The sequence below is a fragment of the Podarcis vaucheri genome, assembly GCF_965113315.1.
Source record: "Podarcis vaucheri genome assembly, chromosome: 14".
In the NCBI taxonomy this organism is placed as follows: Eukaryota; Metazoa; Chordata; class Lepidosauria; order Squamata; family Lacertidae; genus Podarcis; species Podarcis vaucheri.
Genome location: NC_138752.1, coordinates 4,561,940 through 4,589,511, shown reverse-complemented (window position 1 = coordinate 4,589,511; position 27,572 = coordinate 4,561,940). Strand labels below are relative to the sequence as shown.

Sequence of the window (27,572 nt, the reverse complement as noted above, 5' to 3'; positions counted from 1 at the left end):
CTTGGAATCTGTTGTCATCTGTCCTTGCAACCTTCTGCATAATCTATCCCCCTTTGGCATGAACTACAAGCATTAGTGTCCATTAACACCTCCCCTCCAAATATATATGTATATATAAAGGACTAAAATGACTTGGAGCACTTTGAGTAATACAGGCTGATGATGATTAATAATAGTCTTTTTGTCCTGAGCAAGGGCATGTTTTCATTGTGCCCGCAGTTTGGGTTTCAGCCCACCAAGGAAGGCTCCTTGAGTTTTTGCTTTTGTGATCCACAGAACTGCTGTTGTAAATCAGCCCCTTTGCAAACCTTGTAACATGGGAAGAACACCTGAGCCTGGCTACTGTAGACCCCTTTTTGTTTGTTGCTTGGCAGGGGTTAGGAACCTGTAGCTGCACGTCAACTCCCAGTGGCCCCAGAAATCAAGAAGATCCAGGGGGACACAGGGTTTCCCATCCTCGTTGAATCAACTGCTTCTCCAATGTATGGTTTCCTACATCCCAATCTCAGAGTGGCAAGAGATTTCAGGGGTTCCTGTGTTTACCCAGGGTTGGGTTTCCTTGGAATGGCCAATAGAGAGGGTGATTTCTTTAGACTATATAGTTTTATTTACACAGATATACAACCTTACCATGGGATGGAAGGCTCACAACATTGATGCTCCGTGAAATCTTGCTTCCCCATTAGGTTTCCAGGGAAACCCCAAACTCAGCTTTGGGTTCAGCACAGAGCAATACATGCCTTTGTGTCTCTAGCTTCCAGCAACAGCCAAAACTTTCACAAACAGCTCTCCCATCTGCAACACCTTTTTTGGCCTACTGTTCTCCTTCCTAGCATGATATGGCATCCAGCCAAGTATAGAGGGGGAAAGCTCACCCATTTATCTCTATGGAAACCCATTAGACATGTAAATAGTAGTACTTAAATGGCCAGCCAAGTTAACAAAGAAACTGGTCTCACTGTTTAGCAAATTTCCTCTCATAGGTTCTTACTCACACTTACTCACTTACTACTTACTGTCAAGATCACAGATTTGGAAGGGACCCACCAATGTCATCCAGACTGACCCCCCCCCAATGTATAACACTATGGCTTTCCTAAACTCCTCTCTTAGAGGTCTAGGTCCAACCCTGCAGAGATCCAGATCTTTCAGTGCAACCCCAGCATGTTGACTCAGAAGTAAATCCCATTGAATTCCTAGGATTGCAGCCTTAGTCTCTTAAACTGAGAAAGCCTGATCCTGTAACCCCTACAATGTGTGGCTCTAGTTTCTCTTCTTTTCTCCCCTATATTTTTTCTATGGTGGGGTGATTAAAAAGGACATAATGATCCTGTGCTCTGTTTCCAGTTCTGGATCCCTTTGGGTTTTCTCTTAAGCCCTTGTTAAACATTTGACATGAGCATCTCCCATCTGTGTACATGCCAGTCTATTCTTCCTCTTTGCCAGGCTCCCTGTGAGCTCTGGAGTGCCATTCACCATCTTAATTGAGGGCTTGCAATGCTGCTAAAAGTGAAACAGAAGGTGTGAGTTAGTAGGAAACATAGTGGAGTCTGGGAGGCAGTTGTTTTTCAGACTCTTGTATACCATGTCAGGCAAAAGATGGAGAGTAAATATTTGAAGGAGCAATCACCCTTGAGTCAGAAAACATATTTTAATACCCAGAAAGCTCAGGTGTCTGCACATATGTTGGTGATTTAAAAAAAACAATCATGAGAACCTAAGGACTGACTTGCTCATTCTTACCCAAAAGCCCATCTAGACCACCATACTGTCTCCAACAAGCCAGTGTGCTCCACCAGGACACTTACAAGTGGGTCCCATTTCCAATAAATGTCCCAGAACTGCACTGTGTCAGGGGCATTTTGGAAGGGGGGAATAGCAGCTGGTGGCCAACACTGCTGGTGGCATAAAGGTTGATTTGGTGGCAGCAGCAGAAGAAGAATCATAGACTTGTTGGGTTGGTAGGTACCCCCCCCCCACACACAAAGGGTTATCCTGCAATCCAGGAATCACAACTACAGAATCCCTGAGGCCATCAAAGCTCTGTTTAGAAACCTCCAATGAAGGAGAACCCACCAACTTCCGAGCCAGTCAGTTCCACTGTTGAGCAGCTCTTGCCATCAGAATGTTTAGTTGGAACCTCCTTTATTGTAATTTGAATCCATCAGTTTGGGTCCTGCCCTTTGGAGCAGCAGAAAGCAAGCTTGCTCCATCCTCCATGTTTCAGCCCTTCAGATATTTGAAGATAGCTATCCTGTCACCAAGGAGAGATGCAAAGCTATGTGGCAACCATTCCACATGGAGACTATTTGGTGACTTCTCCCCGTTACACACCCATTTCAGCACCTGCAAATGTGTGGCCATTTTTTATCAGTCCTAAACCCTAGCTAGCTGTGTCATAAGTAATTTCAGACTATGTGATGCTGGCTTAGGCCAGAATATGACCCCAATTTTATACTTTTATACAGCATATATGATGGAAATGTTGAACTCAGTGGGACTTACTTTTGAGCAGAAGTGCATAAGACTGAACTTAGGCATCTCTGTGTGTGCATGTCTCTACTTTAAAGTGAAAAATTGAATAGCATGGATAGCGCTTTTTGATGTTGCTTAGCAAAGGTCAAGAAATGACTTATTTAAATGAAACTGTAACTTTCTGGGGAGTGGAATGTCCTGTTGTTGTTGTTGTTGTTGTTGTTGTTGTTGTTGTTGTTGAAGTATGGGGGAGAACCCTGATAGATTTTCTGTGCAAAACAAAATAGTTGCTCAAAACAGATTATTCTGCGCTCTAAGAAGTTAATCCGCCTCAGATATATACACATATATATTTGCATTGATCAGTAATGTCAGATGCAAATGCCCAAAAGATTGCGCGATATTGAAACATTTGCTCAGTGATAGACGTGGCAGTGTTATGTTCTGGTATTTTCATGACATTTCCTTTTGCTTTGCTCTGAACATTTGCTCACTGATGTCAGGAGTTTCTCTGAATTAGCAAGACAACATGGATCCTTTTGCTGATAACAGTGTGATGAGAACTGTGTGCTTTGAGCAGCACAGATTGCATGGAAGTGATTGCAGGAGCTTAGTCCTGAATGCAAACACTGAAATGTCATTTATAGATAATCAGGGCCTATTGGTTTGAAACAACTTCCCCATTTTTGCAGCTTACATTTTTGAACAAGTATGCATGCTAACAGGTTACTATAACAAATCTAATTTGTCTGTTTGCAACAAAATAGAGTTTTGTTCACTTTAGAAGTATATTCAAAGATTGAAAAAAAATGCATGAAAACATGGAGATTGCATGCTATCTGCATGCCATTATATGTGCTTAGAGATGAGCGTCAGATTTCTGCTTGAGTCTCTTTGAACACATGCAAGGAGATTAAGAAAGATGATTTCTTAAAATTATGTATGGCATGGAGAAAAGTAGACAGAGAAAAGTATCTCCTTCGCTCCTAATGGTAAAACTCATGGACATCCAACAAAGCTGAACTTTGGAAGATTTAGGACAGATAAAAGGAAGTACTTCTTCACACAGTGCAGAGTTAAACAAAGGAACTTGCTTCCACAGGAGGCAGTAATGGCCACCAACTTGGACAGCTTTAAAAGAGGATTAGATGAAGGAGGAACCTAGCAGTGGCTACTAGCCACAATGGCTATGCTTTGCCTTCATGGCCAGAGGCAGTAATACTTCTGAATGCCAGTTCACACAGGAACAGACCCACCCAGTGTCTCTATTTTCCAGGGACACTCCTGGATTTACAGAAGTCATGGGTTAGTGTTACATACAAGCCATACTATTCTGAGCACTATGAAGAGAACTATCAGATGTGGCCTCTGGCAGGAAGACATATAGTTGTTGGTGTCATCCTATTCTCCCCAGCTTCTGGGTGTTTTTGTTTTTCTAATAAACTTTATTTTAAACCAGTGGTTCTCAAAAGAGTACTGTCAGACCTTCCAAGTCTTTGAGAATTCCTGGAGAACAGGCGAAGTCCCGGCAGACTGGAGGAGGGCAAATGTTGTCCCTATTTTCAAAAAGGGGAAAAGAGAGGACCAAAATAATTACCGCCCAGTCAGTCTGACATCAATAGCAGGGAAGATTCTGGAGCAGATCATTAAGCAAACAGTCTGTGAGCACCTAGAAAGGAATGCTGTGATCACCAATAGTCAGCATGGATTTCTGAAAAATAAGTCATGTCAGACTAACCTGATCTCATTTTTTGACAGAATTACAAGCCTGGTAGATGAAGGGAACGCAGTGGATGTAGCCTACCTTGATTTCAGCAAGGCATTTGACAAGGTGCCCCATGATATTCTTGTAAAGAAGCTGGTAAAATGCGGTCTTGACTATGCTACCACTCAGTGGATTTGTAACTGGCTGACTGACCGAACCCAAAGGGTGCTCATCAATGGTTCCTCTTCATCCTGGAGAAGAGTGACTAGTGGGGTGCCACAGGGTTCTGTCTTGGGCCCGGTCTTATTCAACATCTTTATCAACGACTTGGATGATGGACTCAAGGGCATCCTGATCAAATCTGCAGATGACACCAAACTGGGAGGGGTGGCTAACACCCCAGAGGACAGGATCACACTTCAAAACGACCTTGACAGATTAGAGAACTGGGCCAAAACAAACAAGATGAATTTTAACAGGGAGAAATGTAAAGTATTGCACTTAGGCAAAAAAAATGAGAGGCACAAATACAAGATGGGTGACACCTGGCTTGAGAGCAGTACATGTGAAAAGGATCTAGGAGTCTTGGTTGACCACAAACTTGACATGAGCCAACAGTGTGACGCGGCAGCTAAAAAAGCCAATGCAATTCTGGGCTGCATCAATAGGAGTATAGCATCTAGATCAAGGGAAGTAATAGTGCCACTGTATTCTGCTCTGGTCAGACCTCACCTGGAGTACTGTGTCCAGTTCTGGGCACCACAGTTCAAGAAGGACACTGACAAACTGGAACGTGTCCAGAGGAGGGCAACCAAAATGGTCAAAGGCCTGGAAACGATGCCTTATGAGGAACGGCTAAGGGAGCTGGGCATGTTTAGCCTGGAGAAGAGGAGGTTAAGGGGTGATATGATAGCCATGTTCAAATATATAAAAGGATGTCACATAGAGGAGGGAGAAAGGTTGTTTTCTGCTGCTCCGGAGAAGCGGACACGGAGCAATGGATCCAAACTACAAGAAAGAAGATTCCACCTAAACATTAGGAAGAACTTCCTGACAGTAAGAGCTGTTCGACAGTGGAATTTGCTGCCAAGGAGTGTGGTGGAGGCTCCTTCGTTGGAGGTCTTTAAGCAGAGGCTTGACAACCATATGTCAGGAGTGCTCTGATGGTGTTTCCTGCTTGGCAGGGGGTTGGACTCGATGGCCCTTGTGGTCTCTTCCAACTCTATGATTCTAAGTACCTCTACTTTCCAAGGACAGTCCCAGATTTACAGACGTCGTCCCGGTTTCTGATTTGATCCCGGAATGTCCCACTTTTCCTTAGGATGTCCCTATTTTCATCAGAGAAATGTTGGAGGGTATGGAGTTATGCGACTCCCCGAGCCACCTGAAGGCAGTCCTGTATAGGAAAGTTTTTAGATGTTTAATGTTCTATTATGTTTATATATATATATATATTGGAAGCTGCTCAGAGTGGCTGGAGCAATCCAGTCAGGTGGGCAGGGTATAGAGAATAAAATTGTTGTTGTTGTTGAATAGGACGTCCCTATTTTCATTGGAGAAATGTTGGAGGGTATGCAGGAGGGGAGAGGGCTGTTGTGCTTGAATCCTGCTTGCCAGTTTCCCACGGACACCTGGTTGAGCTTGAGTTCTGCTTATGGGTTTCCACTATGAGATCCAGATGAGTCCTTGGCCTGATCCAGTTGGCTCTCCTTATATTCTTATTTGCTTGCTTGCTTGTTTCATGAATGGCTTCCTGTGAAACACCTCAAAGCAATATAACAATAAAAGTATCAACAATAAAATTTGTTTATATAAAACCATGTCGTCTAGATTGAAAAACAAAAGAATTTCTAAACTACAGTGGGATGAAAATCCCCACTTCTATAAATTGCTTGTGGAAAGAGAAAGATGACATGAAAGTTAAACCTGCAATCCTAGGTGCACTTATTTGGAAGGAAGATCTGAATTTATGTGCTTAGGACTGGGCAAGAGCTGCCAAGAGCTGGCAGTTCCTGGGCAAAATAGCTTTTCTACCAGAGATGGAAAGTTGCAATCCAGGCTGTATGATTGTTCCATACAGGCAATTTCCCCACTCACAAGCATTCAAGTCGTGCACGACGACACAGACACAGTTTTCATCACTGGCAGGGGGTGGGGCAGGGGTGTAACGGGGACTGAATGGGGCAGGGGCAGAATGGGGGAATCCCTGCTCATGTATGTCCCGGTGACATACGCAGCAGCCGAGAACAGAACCCCTACATAAGTGATGATTTCCTGCACATTGCTGAAGAGTTGAAGGGCCTAAAACAAGAACTCCCAGAAAGGCTTGGTGGATAACGCTTCTGTGTTTCTAATCATCTTTTGGTCCCTGTGTTCAAGAAAATAGAAAAGATGCATCCCTTGTTGCCTAACTTAAAGTTTAACCTCAGAAGTCAGATTCTTTGGCTCCTAGTTCTGTCTCTTACACAGGAAGGTAGCCTTGATAAATGGTCCTGACTGAGTTTCAAGAAATTAAGTATTGGGTTTCCATAGGTTAAGCCCCGTTGGTCTATTGCAGCAAAGGGTTCTAGGAGCCTTGGGGCACCTGAAAGAGTAACACATTTATTATGACATAAGTTTTCATGAATTACAGAACATCAGAGTCAGTGGAGTAAGTGAAACCTTATAAACTGCTTAGTCTTTAGGATGCCACAAAGGTATTTTTTATAGGGTTTGCTTGATTCAAGTCTTTTTAAACTGTTTCTTAAAAGGCATATTAAAATGGGATTTTTTAATATAAAAAAATACTTAAAGAAATATCACCTGAAATGCTGTTGGGAAGTGGCTACATCCATGGTCATTTTGTTCAGATGTGGCTTTATCTGTCCTGTGTTCCTTACTGAAGTGCATGGAATCAGTTTTAGTGGTCTGAACTCGTTCTACAAACATCTCAGCTCGGAATACAAATCAACTGATTCCTGATGCTGAGTGCTTACAAAAAGGATAACCTTGCGTTCAGTTCTTCATTGTGGTGTGCTGGGTATGGTCCTGAGCTGTAATCCTTGTTGAGCTGTTAAGTTCCCTAGTGATCTTGGATCCAGTTGACCCACCTCATAAGGCCATTTGAGGTCAAAGTGGAATATAAACCCTTAGTATGCCTTCTTGTGCTGCTTGGATGAGGGCATGGGATGCTGATGTGTTGGCTCCTTTTTTATTATTATTGAGAGACAGTGTGGTGTAGTGGTGAGAGTGTCAGACTAGGACCTGGGAGACCAGGGTTCAAATCCCCACTTGGCCATGAAACTCCCTGGCAGGGGCAGAGGAAGAGTGGGACAGTGGGGGGTTCTGCCCCAAGTGTCACCCCTAAGGGGGGTGACAAAATGCTGGGCGGCACTCACCGCAGGGCTTGCAACGTGCCTGAGCCACATGTCTCTCCTGGGAGTGACGCAGTGGCTTGGGCGCTCGCAGGCTCCGCGCTGTGTCAAACGGTCCACCTGCCACCTCCCCCTCAGCTCTAGCGCAGCTGAGCGGCAGGAGGCAGGCAGACTCCTTGGAGGCCCCACAGAGCATTCTGCCCCAGCTGCCCCCGCGGGTGGTTGGCCTTGCCCCTGGGTGCCAGGCATGCGCGCTGCCCCAGGCGCCTGGTCAGCTTGTTCTGCTGCTGCTCCCTGTGTGACCTCAGGCCAGTCACTGCCTCCCAGACTAATCTGCCTCACAAGGGTATTGTGGGGAGTAAATGAGGACAGAGGAGAACCATGCATGGCACCTCGAGCTCATGGGGGGGGGGGAGGTGGGATATAAGCCCAACAAAAAATGATAATAAATAAACAAAAACTTTCTCCTTTGGCTTGCTGCCAGAGTTTCCATTCTTGGTGTGTGAAGAAATAGACAACGTAAGAAGCAAAAGCTTTAATCTCAAAGGTGCTATTGGGTTTAGTTTTTAAATGACTGCCCTCTATGGCTAGTGGGATGGTCCCACTCACTTTGCTAACAGTGACTCTCCTCTCTTTCCCTCCAGGTATTTCTGCAACAAAGAAGACCCACACATGTAAGTAAGGCGTTCTGATTTGGTCACTTTCTCTTATGCACAGGACAATTGCATTGGTGGGATGATGAGTTGCCTTTTTGCTGGGTCCGCCATTAACCAATAAGCTTGGAGGGCAGGGGAGTTGGAAAGGTGACGGAGCTCTTGCTTGCTCCATAGGGGACCAAAGAGCTTATAAATGGCAGAGGATACGCGGGAATTCTGGTAGACCCAGGACTTGGGGAGAAATCCCTACCGGAGCTTCTTATCTCCAAGGCAGTTCCATCTTTGAGAAACAGAGAGTGATATGGACATAACTGTGGGATTCAGGCAAGGCATTTGAGGAGTCTCAGCAACTGTTTAGGATTAGGAATTGGAAGTGTCATAATTTCATATCTATGCTTGACAAATGCAACCTGAAGTAAGAGGAAATAATTGCTATTTTTCTGGTGTGAGACAGAACAATGCCCATGTTAATCATTGCTGTGCTAAGTCTCTGCCCTCTCTGCTAGCCCGGTGACTTTTTTTACCGCAGGTTCTTGTGGGCTTCTGTCAGTTGGGAGGTTTCGGTTGGAAATAATGAAGTGACATTTGCTGTTCAGCATGCACATGCTGCACAATAACCTTAATAACTTTAAATTACCTTCCAGTCTTCATTATTTCAGAGATAAGTCTGAAAGAGGGATGGCAAAATCCTAAGGTTCAAATTACAAAAGTCCCGAATCAAGTTAAAATAAGCCCAAGTGGATTTGCACCACCAGTCACTTCCAAGGACATTATCGTTGGAAACTTCCCAAAATTGGAAATGAAATGATGGTGGATCTGCTCTTGTTTCATGACTCTGTTAGCTGTTATTGCCTTTTCAACCGAGTAAAACAGCTGTAAAGACATTGCAGAAATGGGTTATCACTCAGACTGTGCCTCCATCCCAGAAAAGCTTATCAACAGACTTGTCAGGATACTAAAACTCGCTTGGTGCAATGCCATCAGAGATGTGCCATCTGATTCTAGACTCTCCATCAGTGTAAATGGGCAATCTCATTTCCTCAACATTCATGAAACTGTTTAAATGATGTCTCAATTGAAGGAGTGTCACATTGCTTGTTCAAGTCACTTTTTGTGGCCATAGTCTGCATTTTAAAGCTCTGTGTCCAAGATCCTTTTATTTTACTTTTTTTGCTCCACAGCTTTCCTTGTGAAAACTCACTCTTTAAAGCTCATTTGGAGCAAACGCCAATCCACAGGAAACCCATTTGCTCTGATTCAAATTTAAAGAGCAGGTTTTCATGGGGAAAACTCAGGGCAAAACAAAACGCGATTGGACATGGAGCATTAAAGGGTGGACCTCTGCCTGGAAAGAATGAGGCAAAAGGAAAGTGTGGATAAGCCCTAAGCAGCTGAGACTCTTGCAAGCTCCTCCCAAACCCACCACTACCACTTGCCTTTCAACTTTTGTATGTTCTGCTCTGTTCTACTTCCTGCTGTGGAGCAAACATGAAATCCAGCTACCGTTTCCCCAGATGAGGAAGGCTGGAGTTTGGAGCAGAGTGGTCAGGTGTTGCTCAGCAATGAAGTAGCTCAGACTGGAAGCTTTAGTACAGGCATTGGAGGACGTCACCCCTTCCAGACTCTGAATCAGGCCTCAACCCAAGCAAGCACAACCCATGCGCTTCCTCCTCTTCCTCCCAAATAGCCTCACAGATACTTTCCCAGCAGCTTCAACATTCCTGCCTGACTCACGAGCTCCTCTGCTCTGGAGAGGAGAGACTGGTGACTGGAGCTTAGAGTCAGCCCGAAACCCAGGGAGTTGGTGTGGTGATTGCCAGTCCTGGGGCAGAGCTGTCCAGATTTGATGATTCCTCACTGGCTGAATGGAGATCTGCTGGAGGGTCCTGCTCCCCTTGTTCCTCCTCTGAGGTGACCTCAGATTTCAAGCAGGGTTGATCTCAGACATCTGCTTATTATTGTAGGGCAAGGAAAAGGGCAGAAGAGAAGACCAGCAGGAGCGCTGAGAGCAGAATCCATGACCATTTTAGCTCCCTGTGTTTCCTTGGAAGGAAGCACCATCAATTCAGTGGAAGTTGCTTTCACATAAGTGTGCTAAGAACTGAAGCTATTGGAGGAGGAGGAACTCAAAGTGCTCAGTGCAGTCAGTAAAAAATTGCAGCGCCAGACCAAGTTACCACTTACCTTAATGTCACCATGCTGCATGTGCCCCTAACAGTGACAGCCAGGAGTGCAGAGTGCCTTGCGTGATGATGTCACAGTATGGGGGTGGACTGCGTCTCCTTCCCCTCAGCAGCTGCACTGAGCATGACCTGCATTTTTTATTTGAGCAGATTCACCTCAAAGCAAAGCATCCTTGATTTGAGTATTGCATTGAACTATTGTCACTAAATTCCTGTGTCTTGAGCCATTGAAGCCCCATCCAAATATCTAGAACAGTATAAAGAATAATATTAGGAGGCATTGAGAATGGAGGAGGTGAGTTCACGAGTGGGAGGAAGGGGTAAGTAATTTGGTTGGTGGGAAGAATCAGATCTATCAATAGCATAATGATAAGCATAGTGACTACCAGCTGAACTTGCACACTCAGGAGCAGTCCATCTCTGAATACCAGTCGCTGGGGTGCAACAGTAGGAAAGAGCTCTTGCATTCCTGTCCTGCTTGTGCACTTCTGTTGGTGATCACAGTGGCAAGCAGGATGATGGGTTAGACAGACCTTTGGCCTTTTCTTTCATTAACGTTAAAATCAGCCTGCAGAGTTGATTCCAGGCTTGTATTTCCAGGTGGCTCAGAATAAATCTGAGAGCCTCTCCTGTTTTGACATTGGGGTGTGAAGTCAAGGGAGGTTTTTTAGTTTTTTGTTTTAAAGCATGCACATCCCACTTTCCTCCAAAAGTCATAACTTTGCTGGAGTGATAGTTAACGGTGTGTGGCTGTTAGCCCCACTGCCTCTGGAGAACTGGAGAAAACTGAATCCTGTCCCCCGAGGCCAATGAAATAGCTGTTTGGTCCCTCGTGTGTTTCTGCCTAATAACTTAACCGGGCAGCCTGGAGGTCCCTTGGGGGCTTCTCTGCAAGACTGCTCCCTCTCTTTGCTAAGATTGCTTATTAAAAATGATTTTATAATGAAGTTGCCTCAAATAGCAGCAAGTTTCTTGCTTGTCCTTGAAGCACTGTTTGCCCTGGTAAAATAATCCTCGAGACAACCATGCTCGCTCTCGCTCTCTCCTTTGCTTGGTTCAAACTTTTTATAAACTACTATATTACAATTGATTTTTTCCCCCTTGGCGGGAGGGAAGGAACACCTGTTCCTTGCCAGCTGTTTAGAAGAGTTGAAATTCCTCCAGTAGCCATTAAAGTGAAACGTGTCTTATTTGTCTTTCATCCATAAGCCAGCCATCTATCACCCTTTGTTCCTTCCTCTGACATGCCAGCTGAGTTCTAGCTTTAATGGCTGGCTGGCTGGCTGGCATGCACTGCCTCTCTGTCTCGAGTCAGGCATGGGCAACAGGGCACCCTCCGGATGTGACTGGACCACCATGCCCCTCAATCCTGACCATGGGCTGTGCTGGCTGCAGCTGATTGGAAGTGGAGTCCCACGAAATCCAGCGGGCACCGAATTGGCTGCCTCTGCCTCAAGTGGTGGATCACTTGAAGTAGCATGGCTGCTTCTGCATGGCCACAGACAGATCAAGCTCAGAGTGCACTAGATTCACCCAGCCATTACATTGCCCCTTGAATGGTGGCCAGCAACCAGTATCTTCATGGTGTGAATTTTCAACAGACTCCAAATGCTCCCCAACTCTGCTTAAAATAACTTCTCCTGTATTTGCAAACACACGAAGTGAGTTAATTTGCCCACAGCCACAACATCCAAGACCTAATTCAGAATGCCCACAAATGCCTCACAATTTGTAACTTCTTTGCCACATAACTGAGGTATCTCCAACTTGAGTTGTAATAAGCGGAAGGACCTGGGCGGTCAAGTGCTCACAGGAGCCCCTAGATCTCAGCTTGTTACAGGTGTCACATAATACCTGTTTCACATTTGTACGAACTCAGTCTTTTAGTGTGGCAGCACCCACACTGCGGAACTCCCTGCCTGTTGAGACCAAGCAGGAACCTTCACTCTACTGTCTTCGGCACCTGCTACAAACGCTTAGCAAGTTGATGAGAGTTTTAATTTGTTTTTAGTTTACTGTTATATCAACTTTTTGAAAGTGTTAAATAATTATTATTCATTCTTCTTAGTGATAATTTTATTCTTTTATCTTTTTGCAAACCGCTTGGAAGTTGTTGTTTTTACAATCAAGAGGTGTATAAATTTTATGAAATAAATATATAAATAAACTTAATCCTCTGAGAAACAAGTTAAAAGCCTTCCTTTTTCTGGCATGCTTTTGGAAGTTGAGTCAGCTCACACACTTATTTTTGTCCTCTGAATTTGGTTTAGTACTTTTAGCTATTAACGGTTCTGTGTGATATTGTTTGAGCTTGTATTCCTTGATGGTTGCCATCTTATGTTGAATGGCCATTTGCTTTCATGCTAATTTCATAGCAAATTGTGGATGGGAACTTTGCTTGTGAGTGATCACAAATGCATTTTCACACTCCAGGTTCGGGAATCTCTTTGGGCAGCACAAACACACAGACACCCCACAGTGAGTCGACCCTCTTGCTGCAGAAAGTCTAACGGGCCCCTGATCCGGTGTGGGCCCTCAGCAGGTGCCCTTGGCGCTGATCTGGTTCACAAATTATGCTGCAGCAAAACTGGGCTGGCCTCATTGATCAGGCTATGGAAACCAATCCCAGCTTTCTGACGAGCGTACCAGATGGGCAGAGTATAAATAATAAATTATTATTATTATTACCTGTAGGAAACTCACCATTTTGTTTTTTGACACCTTCAGACATTAAACCTACATAACTTGACAGGTGAAGAGACTCTAATATGGTCGAGGAAAGGACTGGTGTTCTCCCTCCCTCCCTCCCTCCTCGCACCTGGCCTTTAACTAGCATCCACTAAGCTTGGCCATTTTATCCTGCAGGGTCAGCGTCTCCATTTGCCTCCCGGGGGATACGCTGGCATCTAATCCACCTGTGAGTTGAGAATGCTCAGTGCCATAATCCGGAGCTTGTAAAGCTTGCTGTTCTTAATCTGTGAGGGAATCGCCACATTGAGAACAGCAGCGGCCAGCCAGTACATGGAGACGTGCTCAGATTCCCTTTGAGATAGAGTTGTCTTGCTCCCCGTGACCAGCGCCTCTCTTTCAAGGCCCTCTCAATAAGCTGATTCCTTATCTCTTATCGTTACCATTATTAAACCAGATACGTAGCTGGAAGGGTAGCCAGAGGATTCACAATAGATAGAGGAAATGGATTTTCTGTCCCAGTTGGAATAGCCGCTTCTTCCTTCTTGGGAGTGAGCAGCAAATGTTGAGAGCAAATATTTCAAATAACAGTATCCCAGGGGAGGGGGGAATAAATAAATTTGAAGACTAAGCGTGTTCTCTTTCTTTTTAAGGACTCTCTTCTTTTCTTTCTTTTTTAAATCTCATCTATTGGCTTTTTGCATCTTGTTACGGCAAAGCAGTATAAGAACAAAGATATTCTTCTCTCTCTCTTTGCTGCTACATTAAATACCATCCTAGCTTTTTCTTCTTCCTCAGTGCTAATGACAACTGCTTCTTCAGGACAGGTGACGGAATGGAGGAATCCATCTATTTCTGTTCTGTGTACTTTCCCTTGTAATCACTCATACAACTGTTCCATATCTGCATTAATCTGCATTATCACTGTTTTTCAAAACCTTTCACAATTTTTTTTAAATATCTGCACAAAAACAGGGTGCTAGTAACCATGGACAATTAAAGAATGATAACTTTAAGTATTTTTAACTGAGCTTGCTTTCCCCTCTGCCCTCCCCATTCCTTTCTCCTTATGTGCCATGTCTTTTAGATTGCAAATCCAAGGGAATGAATCCCTTACCAATAATCTTTCTAAGTCACTCTGGGAGTCTTCTTGACTAAAGAGTGTGATTTTTAAAAAATAAAAATGCTTCAAATAATTTTCTCTCAAAATATGGATTTTAAATTGCATTGTGGCTTTTTTCCGATTGAAGAACTGTGTTGCAATGTTTTCCCCCAGACTCAACACTCTTTGCCAACACTGCCTCCTTTGCCAGTATCTTGTAGAAGTAGTTGGCACTCAGAAATCCAAAGTAACACATGTCTGTCAAACAAATACCAGAGGCCGCACACCAGGGATTTTGGTCACATGTGTGCTACAGAACTGGTAAGAATTAGAGAGTCCTTTAAAACTTCATCACACCAAAGATGACATGGTGCTTTGAGAAGTTACAACAAATGTGTGAGGCCCAAAGCTGAAGCTTACCAGACTTTATTAACATAATTGAAACATTCTAGAACTGTTAGACATTTTTATGCACCTTTTATAATGTTACTGCTTTTTTATTAAAAATTCTACTGAGAAAATTAAATTGTTCAATATTAACCACTCTCTTAAGTAGCAACTAGCTCCATCAATAAATCTTTCTCATTCATGAAAAAATTACAGAAGCTGGGCTTGGCAATTGAAAAAAGCTAACTCCTGTTGTTGCACTCAACGGGAAGCTGCAAGAAACTACATTTGCTCAACAAATGTATCCTAAAACACACCACAAGCTTGCAAGCACAAGTGTGTCACATTCCCATAATACACTTTCACTGCATATCTAACTATGTAAGGGTGCAAGAGGCGATTATGGCAGCTCTCAAAAGTTTTCCTTTTGATATCACCATCTACCAAAACACGTTCTTTTGTTTGAACGTCTGTCTTAATACTTCACTCCCAGCTGTGTGAACCATAGTTAATGACAGCCGTCCACCAGCAGACAAGTTTAATGGTCCATAAAAATCCCAGCCCTTGGGGTGTCACCGGATATTTATTGTTACACAAAGCAAAGGAGTAAATTTGTCACTTTCAGATTTAGGTGACTTGAATCGACGCTTTAAGGCTGCGGGAAGTGCTGGCTTCAAATCACTTTCATTGCATCTCATTATTGTTGGTCGCAGATGTGGTGATTTTGTTGTGGGAGGAGGGTTTATTTGCTTCTATCTTTCCACCCTGTCCCCTTCCCCTGTCCTGTTTTCACATGCCCTCCATCAAGCCAGACTCAACTGGGGGAGGGCCTACGAACATTTTGCCAGTGATGCAAGATATATTGGTTGTGGTTGCCCCAGGTAGAGTTACCAGCTCAGGAGCATCCCAGACCATCAGATTTCAGGGCCCAAACCCCAAGTCCACATGGTTTTGTAGCATCTTTTACTTTGTGCTTCATTTAAGAACTTGCTGGCTGTTTATGGGGGGAAAACAGCAGACAGATGCTTTAGCAAATAATTCAGTCAATAAATCTTACCTAGTGGCAGACAGATGCTTTATTTTGGGGTGAAGGTCCCCTCCCCACCTCCAAAAAGAGGTAAGCGAGGCGCAATGAACTTTCCTCCAACTTCTATTCTCATTGATAATGAAAGTTGTGATCATTTCATCTGAGAGAGCTTCACTTGTCAGTATGTGAGCTGTTCTGCTTTCTCTCTCAACTTTCTGTCTAGTCATTTTCCACCTCCTCCCACACCCTGACAAGTATTTCAGTTGCATATTCAATCCCTGGTCGATTCCTTCCAATGTTTAAACAGGCTTTCCTCTCAGCCTTCCCTAACCCAGTGCTGTGCACATAGGCGCCGACTCCATGGGGCTTGAGGGGGCTTGAGCCCCCTCAAAAAAAATTTTTGGGGGGCTCACCCCCCCAATAATCTCGGGCGCCCTTCCAGCAGAGCGCCGCCGCCGTCCCCCGCCTCCTCCCCACCTGCTCCCTTGCCAGCCAGCCAGCCAGCCGCGCGCCCTAGCCGGAGAGCCCCGGCCATCCCCTGCGAGATTAGGGAATCCCCAGGGGCGGGGGCTCCTGCCTCTAGCCCCAGGTTTCCCGCATATCAGCTGTTCCGGAGCTGATTAATAGGCAGCAGCACGCTCTCCCCTATTCGCTCACGAGGGGGCGGCGCCACTTTATTTGCATATTCATGAGCTTATTTGCATATTCATGAGCTTATTTACATTTCACGAGCTTTCCCGGGCCCCCCCAATATTTTTTATAAGTCCGCGTCCCTGGCTGTGCAAATGTTTTGGACTACAGGTCTCATCGGTCCCAGCAAAAAATCCACATTAGCATCCCCCCCCAAAAAAAAAACCCATGAGAAGGAAAGAGCGTGCTCAGTGGTCCCAGAATTCTGGATGGACAAGACCATTCCCAGCTGGAAATGGGGAAATGGTTTTGGGAGCAAAAATAGAATGGAGTATCCTGAGTACATCAGCAGAGGACAGGAGCACTCTGGAGGGGAGGTTGTAGCCTCTGCCTGCTCCTCCTTGGGAAAGGGTGTGCTGTTAAAAGGATCTGAGAGGAAGGGCTCCAGGCAGGGGCTAGGGCCATACCACTCCTCCAAGGGGGACCCCAAGGAGAAGGGGTCCCCCTATTTGATGTAGGACATAGGGCACCCCCCTCCAAGATGTGGTTTACCCTTAAATGCACTTCCAGCAGATAGGTTGGAGTGGAATAGCAATGGCTTTACCCAATGCCTATGCTAAACCATTCACGACTGTAACCAATAAAGTTGTGGCCTTATTTGAACCCAAAGCCCAATAGGCTGTTGTCCATTGTGGTTATTTATCTCTCCAGGGAACTGTGGGGTCAGGGGGCCTTGGCACACAACACTCTGTGCTGCGACGCTTTGGTGGAAGCCCTTATTGTAGAAGTCGTGATTTAATTCCTCCTCTAGTGAAGCCATGTCTTAAACAGGGTGGAGGAAATTGTATGTTTTTGACTCCTTGACACAAAGATAGAGGAGTCACATGCTCATGTTGTTGTTTTTTCATTGTGGGTGGGAAGAATAAGAAAATGGTGCTTGTCACCTTCAAGGCTCTGACCCTTCGTCTCCTGCAAGGAATAATTGCTCATTTTCAGTTGCTTTCCCCAGAACTGCTTAATGAATGTTGCATAAGGTTGAGAAGTAGGGCAGGCTGATGGGATCGCTGCTCAGGTGTCTGGGAGAAGCCAAAGGGACAGCAAGCGCTGGAGGACAGGAGGGGCCAGAGGTGACCTTACAAACTTCCCCTTTCCAGCTGTGTCAAACTGACCGAAATGGCGCCTTGTTCTCCCAGAGGTGGTCAAGGGGCTGGGGTTGCAGCTGGAATGACAGGAATGCTCCTCTGCTTTATGTAAAATGAAAAAAGAAATGAAATAAAATCCCTGCATATGGAAAAACAGCAGATCAGGGAACACAATCCCAGCTCTCATTGAAGCAAGGAGGAGGGGCCTCTTTTGCCTGTTCCCTTTCTGAGGCCACACCCCCTGGTGGGTGGGACCAGAGAGAGAAGTGGGCAGGGGCCAAAGTAAAAGGAGTCAGAGTAAAAGATGTGACGCTCACCTCTGTACAGGCAGCTACATTCCAGCCACACAAAGGCAGTGCAGGAGAGGCAAGGCAAGTCTGTGAGGGGGTGGTCTGTGGTGTGGGGTGCAGTCTGGGCCCCCATGCTCCCCACCTCTATCTTAAACGGCAAGTGCAAAATCCTGAGTCTGTGGAGTGGAGCTCAAGGTCATCGCCCTCTCCTCAGCTGCACAAGTGGGAGGAAGGCGCAGAAGTTCATCAAAATGAGTGGCGTTGCAACCTGTGCAGGAAAGTGCAGAACTCTCAGCCCCATGGCAGCATGTGAGCAGGAGTTTAATTATTTACCACCATCACCCTGGCAGGGGGCTGGGAGGCAGCAATGTGCCAGAAAGCAAAGAGGTGCCCTTAGAGATACTATTGGGGGGAGACATCCTTGCCGAATTCAGCTGACTCTTATCTGCAGAACCCCTCCCTGGTTTCTCTGTCTTGGTCATGTTGGCGTGTGACCAGATACTGAGGACTGGGTTATAGAAAGAGAAACACTAGTTGGACCTGCAGCAGACTGTTGTATTGCAGGAGTGCTTCTGTGCAGGAATCCTGCCGGTCACCCAAACCCATTTCTAGGACACCTTATGCCACCCCACCCCCGTTTTCTATTTCATGAATGCTGAATGTGCACAGTTCCTCCTTGGGACCCCCCCCCCCCGCCCCACAAGTCTTTTTGTAATTATGCAAACCTTCAGATTCACCCCCATGCCTCGTGATACCTCCCCTGGTGCTGTTTTGGCTACGGAATGATCCACACTTGGCAAATGAGTTTCCTATTAGTATTTAATATAAGTTATGGAAAGGCAATGATGTACATTCAAGTTCCTCTGTGGACTCGCTAACCAAGGTGTCAGTTACCTAGAAACACCAAGTGGTTAAACAGGGAGATGGTTATCGAGTCCCCAGAGTAAAAGGGGGTGTGGAGCACAAGATTTTGTGCTACATCCTTGAGGCAGAAACCCAGTCACAACGAGAGGCTGTGAACCACCACTTGGCAGCTGAAACTTAATTTACATTCTGACGTCACTGAGTACCATCCCTCCCTTCCTTAAGAGACTTTCTGGTCTGTCATTATTCCATGCCAGCTTAATAGATGAAAGGGGCCAATTTGCATTAAGAAGTAAACACTTATGCAGGAATCTGCCTCCCCTACGATGAAAGCTTGCAACATTTGAAACTTTTTAGTCTAGAAAAAAGGCAAGTGAGATGTGACATGAGAGACATGTATAAAATGTCATGGAGAACAAGGGTAGAGAAAAGTTTTTGTCCTTCTCTCATAGTACTACTACTACTATTTATTATTTATACACTGTCCATCTGGCTGGGTATAATTCATGGGCATTCACTGAAGCTGAGTGTCAGAAGATTCACCACATAGTTAAACTCTGAAGCTCCCTTTGGCAGGAGGCCGTGATGGCAGCCAACTTTAAAAGAGGATTAGACACATTCATGGCGGAGGAGAGGGCTATGGGTGGCTACTAGCTTTGATGACTCCACTGTGCCTCCAAGGTCAGAGGCAGTAATGCTTCTGAATACCAGTTGCTGGAAACTGCGGGGGGAGGGGAGGGGGTGCTTTGTGCTCTGGCCCTACATACAGTCACAGAAATAAGATGGGTCCTCAAAATACACACCTCAAGTGTCAAAAGCTGGGGTAAAGAGGTGCCTCTTCAGCCTTCTTCAGGAACTATATCATGAGGATGCTGGCTCTAAGGGGAGGGAGTTCCCCAGTTTAGGTAGGGACCACCTCTCACAGGTCCCCTCTGAGGATGGAGGAACTACCTAGAGGGGCCCCTTCTGCCCATCTCAGCACCTGAGAGGGCCTGCAGAGAAGGAGACAGTCTTTTAGATATTTGGGACCTGAGTTGTTTAGGGCTTTAAACACTAACGTGATGTCAGGCTGCCAGAAAAGCCCTTCCGTCTGTGCTTGCAGTAATGAACCTTATTGCTCAGTAACCAAGGAGTCAGCACATGGTATATCCATCAGATAAGCAGGTCAGTTGCAGAAGCTAAAGTTCTGGCCCCTCTTCCCGCCTTATTTAGACCTCCCTTCTTGCATTTTTTCACCGTGACTCAGCTTTTCTTAATTGTTCTAGGCTTTTCTCAACCCTTCTTTCCTGCGCTGAGAGTGGGGGAGGAGAAGGAGCGGAATCAGGACTCTGTTACAGAGCAGGAGATGCAACCCCTGCTCCTTCTCTTACCAGCTTCTGTGGCTACCTCAAACTTCTCCCCTTCACTCTCACTCTCAGCTGATGATTCCTCCCTGGTTCAAAATCCCCTTCCCCCTCAGGTTCCTCCTGGACCACTGGCTGACACCAGTTTTCCTTGTCCAGCCAGTCCCTGACACGTGAGCAACTTCACTTGGGCCCAGAAATGGATTGGCAACCAGCGCAGCTGTTTTAAAATTGGTGTTCAGTGAACTCTAAATGGAACTCCAGCCAGTAATCTGGCTGCTGCATTTTGGACCATCTGAAGTTTCTGAGATCTTCAGGGGCGACCCTACACAGAGCACATTACAATAATCCTAATATGCTGTGACTAGCTGGCAACAGGAACAAACCAATAAGTTGTTTGAAATCTTTTATTTTGTCTCCCAATAAAAGGGTTGAGCAGAGGATACCCTCCCCCAGGAGTGAATGATGTTTTGTCCTGTTATGGGACAAATTTCCCCAAATACTGACTCCCAGAATGTGGTGACTCTTTTCACAGGGCCACCCCATGTGCTGGTATGATATTATTGATGCACAGACTGCACCCAACCAGCCTGCACCCTTCCATTTCCTGCCCAATTCTGCTGGAATTTGCTCTCTTTCTGGAAGGCCCCATGGCAGGAGAGAGAGGCCTCGGGGCCTCACTCTCACAAGCACGTCACAGTCTGAAAGTCCACAAGCACTTGTGATGTTCAGAAACCACCCACAGAAGGAACGTGGGGAGCCCTTCCACTCTCCTTGACATACATGGCCTCATCTGCCCTGACCTTTCGCTGAGAATGCTATAAAATTATATGGGAGGATGGGGCAGTGAGGTGCCTTATTATTTTGCAGAGTGCCTAGAATGCTTTGGTGTATGGAACACTTAAGTAGCTAATTGTTTTCCAACAAAATACAGTTTTTGCAGGCCAAGCTTTCGTATTGGCATGTGAATCTACTCGCTAAAATAGGGCTGGCCAGCCCCCAGCAGGGGGAACAAATCAGCCCCTGCCTAAGCACATTGTTCTGCTCCTCCCAATTTTGGTGGCAGCAGCACAAAGAAGAGCATTTAAAGTAGACATAGCACAGCAGTGGGTTGTAGGTGTCAACCTCTCTGCCCAGCACAAGACCCTCATGAGGGTACAAATTGCCCCCTCCCCAGCCAGCGATTAATCAGCTGATGAGCAGGGAGGGGAAAGTAACACACACAACACTCTGCTGATCTGCCTGGACCTGTGGGTCTATCCACAGGTAAGAGTGTAAGTGCAAAAGTGTGGGGTGGTCACACAACCTACTCCTGGCATGCAACCTCCAGATAGTTTGGCCAAAAAGGGTTATCCACTCCAGCAGCGAAACCTTTGCATGCCTTACTGACGCTGCATGCCTAGGCATCTTTATTCAGATGAAAGTCCCACACTTTCATTGGGGCTCATGCTCAGGTAAGTTTGCATGGGACTGTAAACTTAGTTCTGATTTACATGTCACAGAACCAGTGTTGACGCTGCTGGCTGCTCTGTTCTCGCTCCCATAGTGGTGCAGGCAGAGGCCCACATGGTTAGGGCAGATGGCGCACCACCGCTTGCTTCAGAGAATGCGTTTGCAGTATTTTCCTAACTTGAATTAAACACAGATGTACACTTCTTTTAACCTTGGTTTGTTTAATGGGTAATCTCACAGACAAGCAACCAAGCTGTGGAAGGTTTCTCTGAAACTTGGTTTGTTTCCCACACGGTCTTGCTTTGGCAAAGCATCAGGGGTGGCCAAACAAACCATGGTGAAGCACAGCAGGTTTGGAAATTGTGCCAAACCATCGTTGAAACAAGACACACATTTGCAAACTAACAACAAACAATGGCTCTGCTATGTGGCTGGTTGCCAGAAAACAAACCAGGGTTCGTGGTTAGATTCAAATATTCAAACTATTCAACCCTGTTTTGGCTAAAGAAGCCATAGGTTAGTGTTACATACAAGTCAGGCTTTTCTGAGCACTATGAAGAGAATGATCAGATGTGGCCTCTGGAAGGAAGACATATAGTTTTTGGTGTCATCCTATTCTCCTCAGCTTCTGGGTGTTGTTGTTTTTTTTAAAAAAGACAAACCTTTATTTTAAACCAGTGGTTCTCAAAAGTTTACTGTCAGACCTTCCAAGCATCCTTACTTTCTAAGGACAGTCCCAGATTTATAGGTGCTATCCTGGTTTCTGATTTAATCCTGTAATATCCTGCTTTTCCTTAGGACGTCCCTATTTTCATTGGAGAAATGTTGGAGGGTATGGAGTTAAGCGACCCTGAGCCGCCTGAAGGCAGCCCTGCATAGAGAAGCTTTTTAATGTTTAATGTTTAAATTTTTTTTATATGTTGGAAGCCACCCAGAGTGGCTCGGGCAACCCAATCAAATGGGTGGGATATAAATACTACTACTACTACTACTACTACTACTACTACTACTACTACTACTATTAATGTCCATATTTTCATCAGAGAAATGTTGGAGGGTCTGTACTGTGTGCTGTTCTGGTTGCCTCATCTCAAAAATGATATTATGGAGTTAGAAAAAGGTCAGAAAAGGGCAAAGAAAATGATTGAGGGGATGGAGCGACTCCCCCACGAATAAATGTTGCTGCATTTGAGGCTTTTTAGCTTAAGGGGTGAGGCAGGAGAGGATGGCAAGTGTGGCAGGAAGATTCAAGGACAATCAAAGAAACATTTAAACATTTCAGTGTAGTATAGCATCAAAACATGTATTTTTGCAGAATATGGATATAAATATTTTCAAAATAAGAGCAAGAGCTTCAAGTGACACTAAGGTCAATCCTAGTTGTGTTTTACAATGTATTTCTTATCAATAAAAAAAAAATGATGTGGTGTGAGCAAATTTTTATCCTGAAAGTATAGCCCAGAGAAAAAACCACTGTTTTAAACATTCCAGAAATTAAAAGACACAGCCTAGATGTATACATCAGCAGAAGCTTGATTAAGCAAATAAGTTTTAAGGAGGTCCCATAATACCATCGGACATGTTGTCTGCCTAAATGCAGGCTTCTAATGTTTTATTTTAGAGGAATGAGAGCCACAGATGTTAGAACTAAAACTTGCTTGATCAACTGCCAGGTATTGAATTGAAGGTCAGTTCTATCGTTAGAACACTACCCTTGGTTCTCTTAACTGGATTTTACCTGATTGGCTCCTGCACTGCTCCCCCCCCCCATTTCCATCCTCTTTCTTTTTCTAAAACATACAGGTCAGCTCATGCAGTTAATTCTGCACAAAATATGGATTCACAAAATGCATGATATGCCTTGAATATGAATTGTCTGCTTCGTTTTCCTCTCCTGTGTTATTTGATCTACAGCTAGAGGAGTCATTCCCAAAAGGAATCGGAGCAGATTTTATCTCCCTGTTTTGTAATTTAATTGATGTTTGTTTACACAAGTGACCTTGCCGGAGATCGCTAATTTGGCATTCCAATGTAAAAGCTTAAACAATAATTTAATTCTGTCCCACCAGGGAATGGTGATTCTGCTGCGATCCCTGTATCATTTGTTCTTGCAGCACTCAGGGTTTCCTGTCGGGTGGCCTGAGCTGATGCTGTTCTGTGTCTCTGAGGTTGAGTCCCAAGTTTGATCTCTGGCATCTCCAGGAAGAACTGCTCAATGCCTCTGCTTGAGACGCTACCCCGACAAAGATAAAAGGCTGTCGGACCCTGCCCCAGGTTGCGGGAGCAACATTGCTGTATGCTAGATCCTGCCTGAGATCCTGTACCTGCCCTTGCCTGGTTTCCTGCCTCGTGTCCTGCCTTGGCCCCGTCAGACTGACTCCCAGCGGAACCTTCAGATTCTGGACCAGTCCTGGACTGCATTTCACGGTTACCCCCGGGGCCAGCACAGGAGGGCAACCAAGATGATCAAGGGTGTGGAAACTAAGACTTATGAGGAGGGCTTGAAGGAGCTGGATATGTTTAGCCTGGAAAAGAAGAGACTATGGTGGCTATTTTCAAATATCTCAAAGGGAAGCTTGTTTTCTCCTGCTCTGGAGGGTAGGACTCGAGGCGATGGCTTCAAGTTACAAGAAAGGAGATTCTGACTAAACATTTGGAAGAACTTTCTGACAGTAAGAGCTGTTTGACAATGGAGCGGTCTCCCTCGGGAGGTTGTGGACTCTCCCTCCTTGGAGGTTTTTAAGCAGAGACTGGATGGCCATCTGTCATGGATGCTTTAGCTGAGATTCCTGCGTTGCAGGGGGTTGGACTAGATGACCCTTGGGATCATTTCCAACTGTAGGATCCTGATTCTGTTATTCAATGAATCTGCTGTTGGTGCAATCTATTGGACAGACCTGGGTTCTACTTTCATAGAATCATAGAATCATAGAATCATAGAATCATAGAATCATAGAGTTGGAAGAGACCACAAGGGCCATCGAGTCCAACCCCCTGCCAAGCAGGAAACACCATCAGAGCACTCCTGACATATGGTTGTCAAGCCTCTGCTTAAAGACCTCCAAAGTAGGAGACTCCACCACACTCCTTGGCAGCAAATTCCACTGTCGAACAGCTCTTACTGTCAGGAAGTTCTTCCTAATGTTTAGGTGGAATCTTCTTTCTTGTAGTTTGGATCCATTGCTCCGTGTCCGCTTCTCTGGAGCAGCAGAAAACAACCTTTCTCCCTCCTCCATGTGACATCCTTTTATATATTTGAACATGGCTATCATATCACCCCTTAACCTCCTCTTCTCCAGGCTAAACATGCCCAGCTCCCTTAGCCGTTCCTCATAAGGCTTCGTTTCCAGGCCTTTGACCATTTTGGTTGCCCTCCTCTGGACACGTTCCAGTTTGTCAGTGTCCTTCTTGTACTGTGGTGCCCAGAACTGGACACAGTACTCCAGGTGAGGTCTGACCAGAGCAGAATACAGTGGGACTATTACTTCCCTTGATCTAGATGCTATACTCCTATTGATGCAGCCCAGAATTGCATTAGCTTTTTTAGCTGCCGCGTCACACTGTTGGCTCATGTCAAGTTTGTGGTCAACCAAGACTCCTAGATCCTTTTCACATGTACTGCTCTCAAGCCAGGTGTCCCCCATCTTGTATTTGTGCCTCTCATTTTTTTTGCCCAAGTGCACTACTCTTTCTCTACTCTGTGCATGATTTTGTAATTTTTTCATTGTCCTAAAACTTCTCCCTCCTTGCCCATGTTGCTTCAGGCACATTTATTCCAGCGCCTCACTTTTAGTATTATGCTTCCTTTGATGCAAAAAGTTGATGCCTCTTACACCATTTGAACTGTGAATGGCACAGTTGTGTCAATAAACAAATGTGGCTCCTCCCACTTGGAGCTGCAGTGATTCACATGTTTAACTGGGGAGTAGGCCCCATTGAAGAGAATAGGTTTACACTCTTGGAGAGTAATTGGCTGTTCATGAACCATGAGGGCTAGGATCCTGTTTTTTAAAAAACAAACAAAAGGAAAGCAAACCGAGGTTTTCTCTGTTCTGTCAAGAGCATGTTAGCTGAGCTGTGTTTGGGCCCCGCAGTACAGCAGAAGGACAAAATGTTTTTGAATGCAGAATTGGGCTTCCTTTTTTAAAAAAAAAGTTGCTAGTCCTTATGAATGCACAGTTGTGCTGCAGAGTGTGTGGGCAGCTGCTTCTTCTCAGAAGGCAGAAGAGTTGCTAAACAGGTTTCCCAGTGGCTTGGGGTGGGGCTTCTGCAGCGCCCTGTTCTTTGCAGCCAGCAAAACAAATAACATGCAAAATTATAAAAACGGTGCATCGTGTGAGTTGCAAGGACCTCGGAATTTACCTTTTGATCTTTTTACCATACATGCATGGAGTTTTCAGAAGCATTGTTTGCATTGTTTGTTCTCCGCACAAGGGCACCATCTAGGGGGGCTGGGGGGCTGATTCCCTCAAAAAAAATTCAAGGTGGGGGGCTGAGCCCCTTCATTATTCCACAGCTGCGGCAGGCAACACAGACCTCCTCCTGCCACATGATGTCCTGTGCATTTGCCAGCCCTTCCCCCCCCCTTTGCTGGGCAGAACCCAGCGTGGGTTTTTCCCTCTTAGGCAAAGCAAAACTGTGGCAGAGCAGCCTGCCATATCCAAAGCCTCTTGAGCTCATTCTGGCCAGGGCAGAGGGGTGGAGATTTCCCTTACGGTTTTCTTCCTGGGCTTGCACAGCTGAGGGCCCTTTGGCAGAAGGCGGGAAGAAGAGACTTAAAGTCCTGCAAATCCTTAGCCGCCCCCTAGAATGCCCTGATTTTGGGGGGGTGGGGTGGGGAGGTTGCAACATCACTGGGAGGACATCTACCCAGGCAGAGACTTCCATGAGCATACTGGGCAGTAGGGCGGGGGGAATCCAGAAGGGCAACTACCCCACCCTGGACCTCTCAATTTGCCAGTGAAGCAGTTTTTTGCTGAATGCCAGCTGCAGAATCTGCATCCTTTTGCCCCTGTGCATGGAACTGTTTCTGAACCGTCTGAGTCCCTTGCCCTTTCCCCTCCACCTAAAGATGCCACAACAGCCATGTGGGGTCTGATTGGGCTGCCACAGGTCTTGCCAGTCTATGCTGGGGGGAGCACATCAGATCCATAGCCTTTCGTCACCATGGTTTTCTACACTGGTTAGCGCCTGATGTCATCTGCAGACAGCAGTCATATCTGAATCCGTTTGGTTGCCAGCCACACAGGGAAATGTGCTCGAGTCCACAGTCATAGAGGATGAACAAAAGCAACACTTGGGGACTGAAACACTTTCATACAGCACTCGAGTTTCAGTAGAATCCCGAGAAATGGCACTTGCACCCCCCCCAAAAAAAATCCTTTGTGCACAGCCCAGTATCTGTTTTTAAAGTCCCCACTACGTACGGACATTATAAGAGGCTGCCTTGTGCGGAGTCGTGCCCTTCACCCAGTTCTGCCTGTTCTGCCTGGCAACAGCTCTTGAGGTCTCCAGGTAGAGGATCTTCCCTGTAACTCCTCCTTCCAAGTGTGGTGGCAGGAGTTGAACCTGAGGGTGCTCTACCAATGAGCTGCTGCCTGTTTCTCCATGGCCTGCTCCTCCCCGCCGGACTCCCTCAGCTCAGCACACACAAAAGATTTGCTGAGAAGCTTAAAAAGCCATCCCTCCTAGCACTGCCTCCTTAGCCAGCCAAGCTGGGAGACAGGTCTTTGGTGGCTTTCTCCCCACCGCCCTCAAAGTTCTTTAAACCCTCATCCCTGAAACATCTTGTGATGCGGAGCTCGCCCGTGGCGTGTGCTTCTGACTGTCAAGGACCTACAGGACCAAGTGGCCGCAGGAATTGCCTGCCTCCTGGAAAATTTCACAGGCTCTCTTCTTGCGGCAATGCCCATTGACGTCTGCTGGCATCCCCAGATAACCAGGAAGGGGAGAGGAAAGAGGGGGGAGCCTTTCAGGAACCAGCCTGAAAACCCAGACATAAGACTTTCCATCAGTTACGGGCAGCGAAGCCTCAGGCAAACAGTTTTGAAAGTGAAATCGGACACCTCGGGGAAACTTGCTCCAGAAGGAAACCTAATATGCCAGGATTTGACTCTGGCACTCGGGCACACCCTTCTGCTGTGTCGCCCTCCCCAAAATAGGCACATTAGCTTATGTTAACTTGGTAATATGTATTCAGTAAGACACGCAGAGGCCGGCTTATGCCAGCCACATGAAGTGTAACCGCAAGCTCAGCTGGAAACCCTGGGGTTGGG

General features: G+C 45.8%; 1 protein-coding gene across 3 annotated transcripts in view; it reads left to right on the top strand.

The window, feature by feature from the left end:
* The window catches only part of RORA (RAR related orphan receptor A), a 375,892-nt gene that overhangs the window by 247,587 nt on the left and 100,733 nt on the right, over positions 1-27,572 (top strand). For all 3 annotated transcript variants that reach the window (XM_082198096.1, XM_082198091.1, XM_082198093.1), the window contains exon 2: positions 8,178-8,207. In XM_082198096.1, the coding sequence (XP_082054222.1) occupies positions 8,178-8,207 (30 nt within the window). The remainder of the gene's footprint in view (positions 1-8,177; positions 8,208-27,572) is intronic.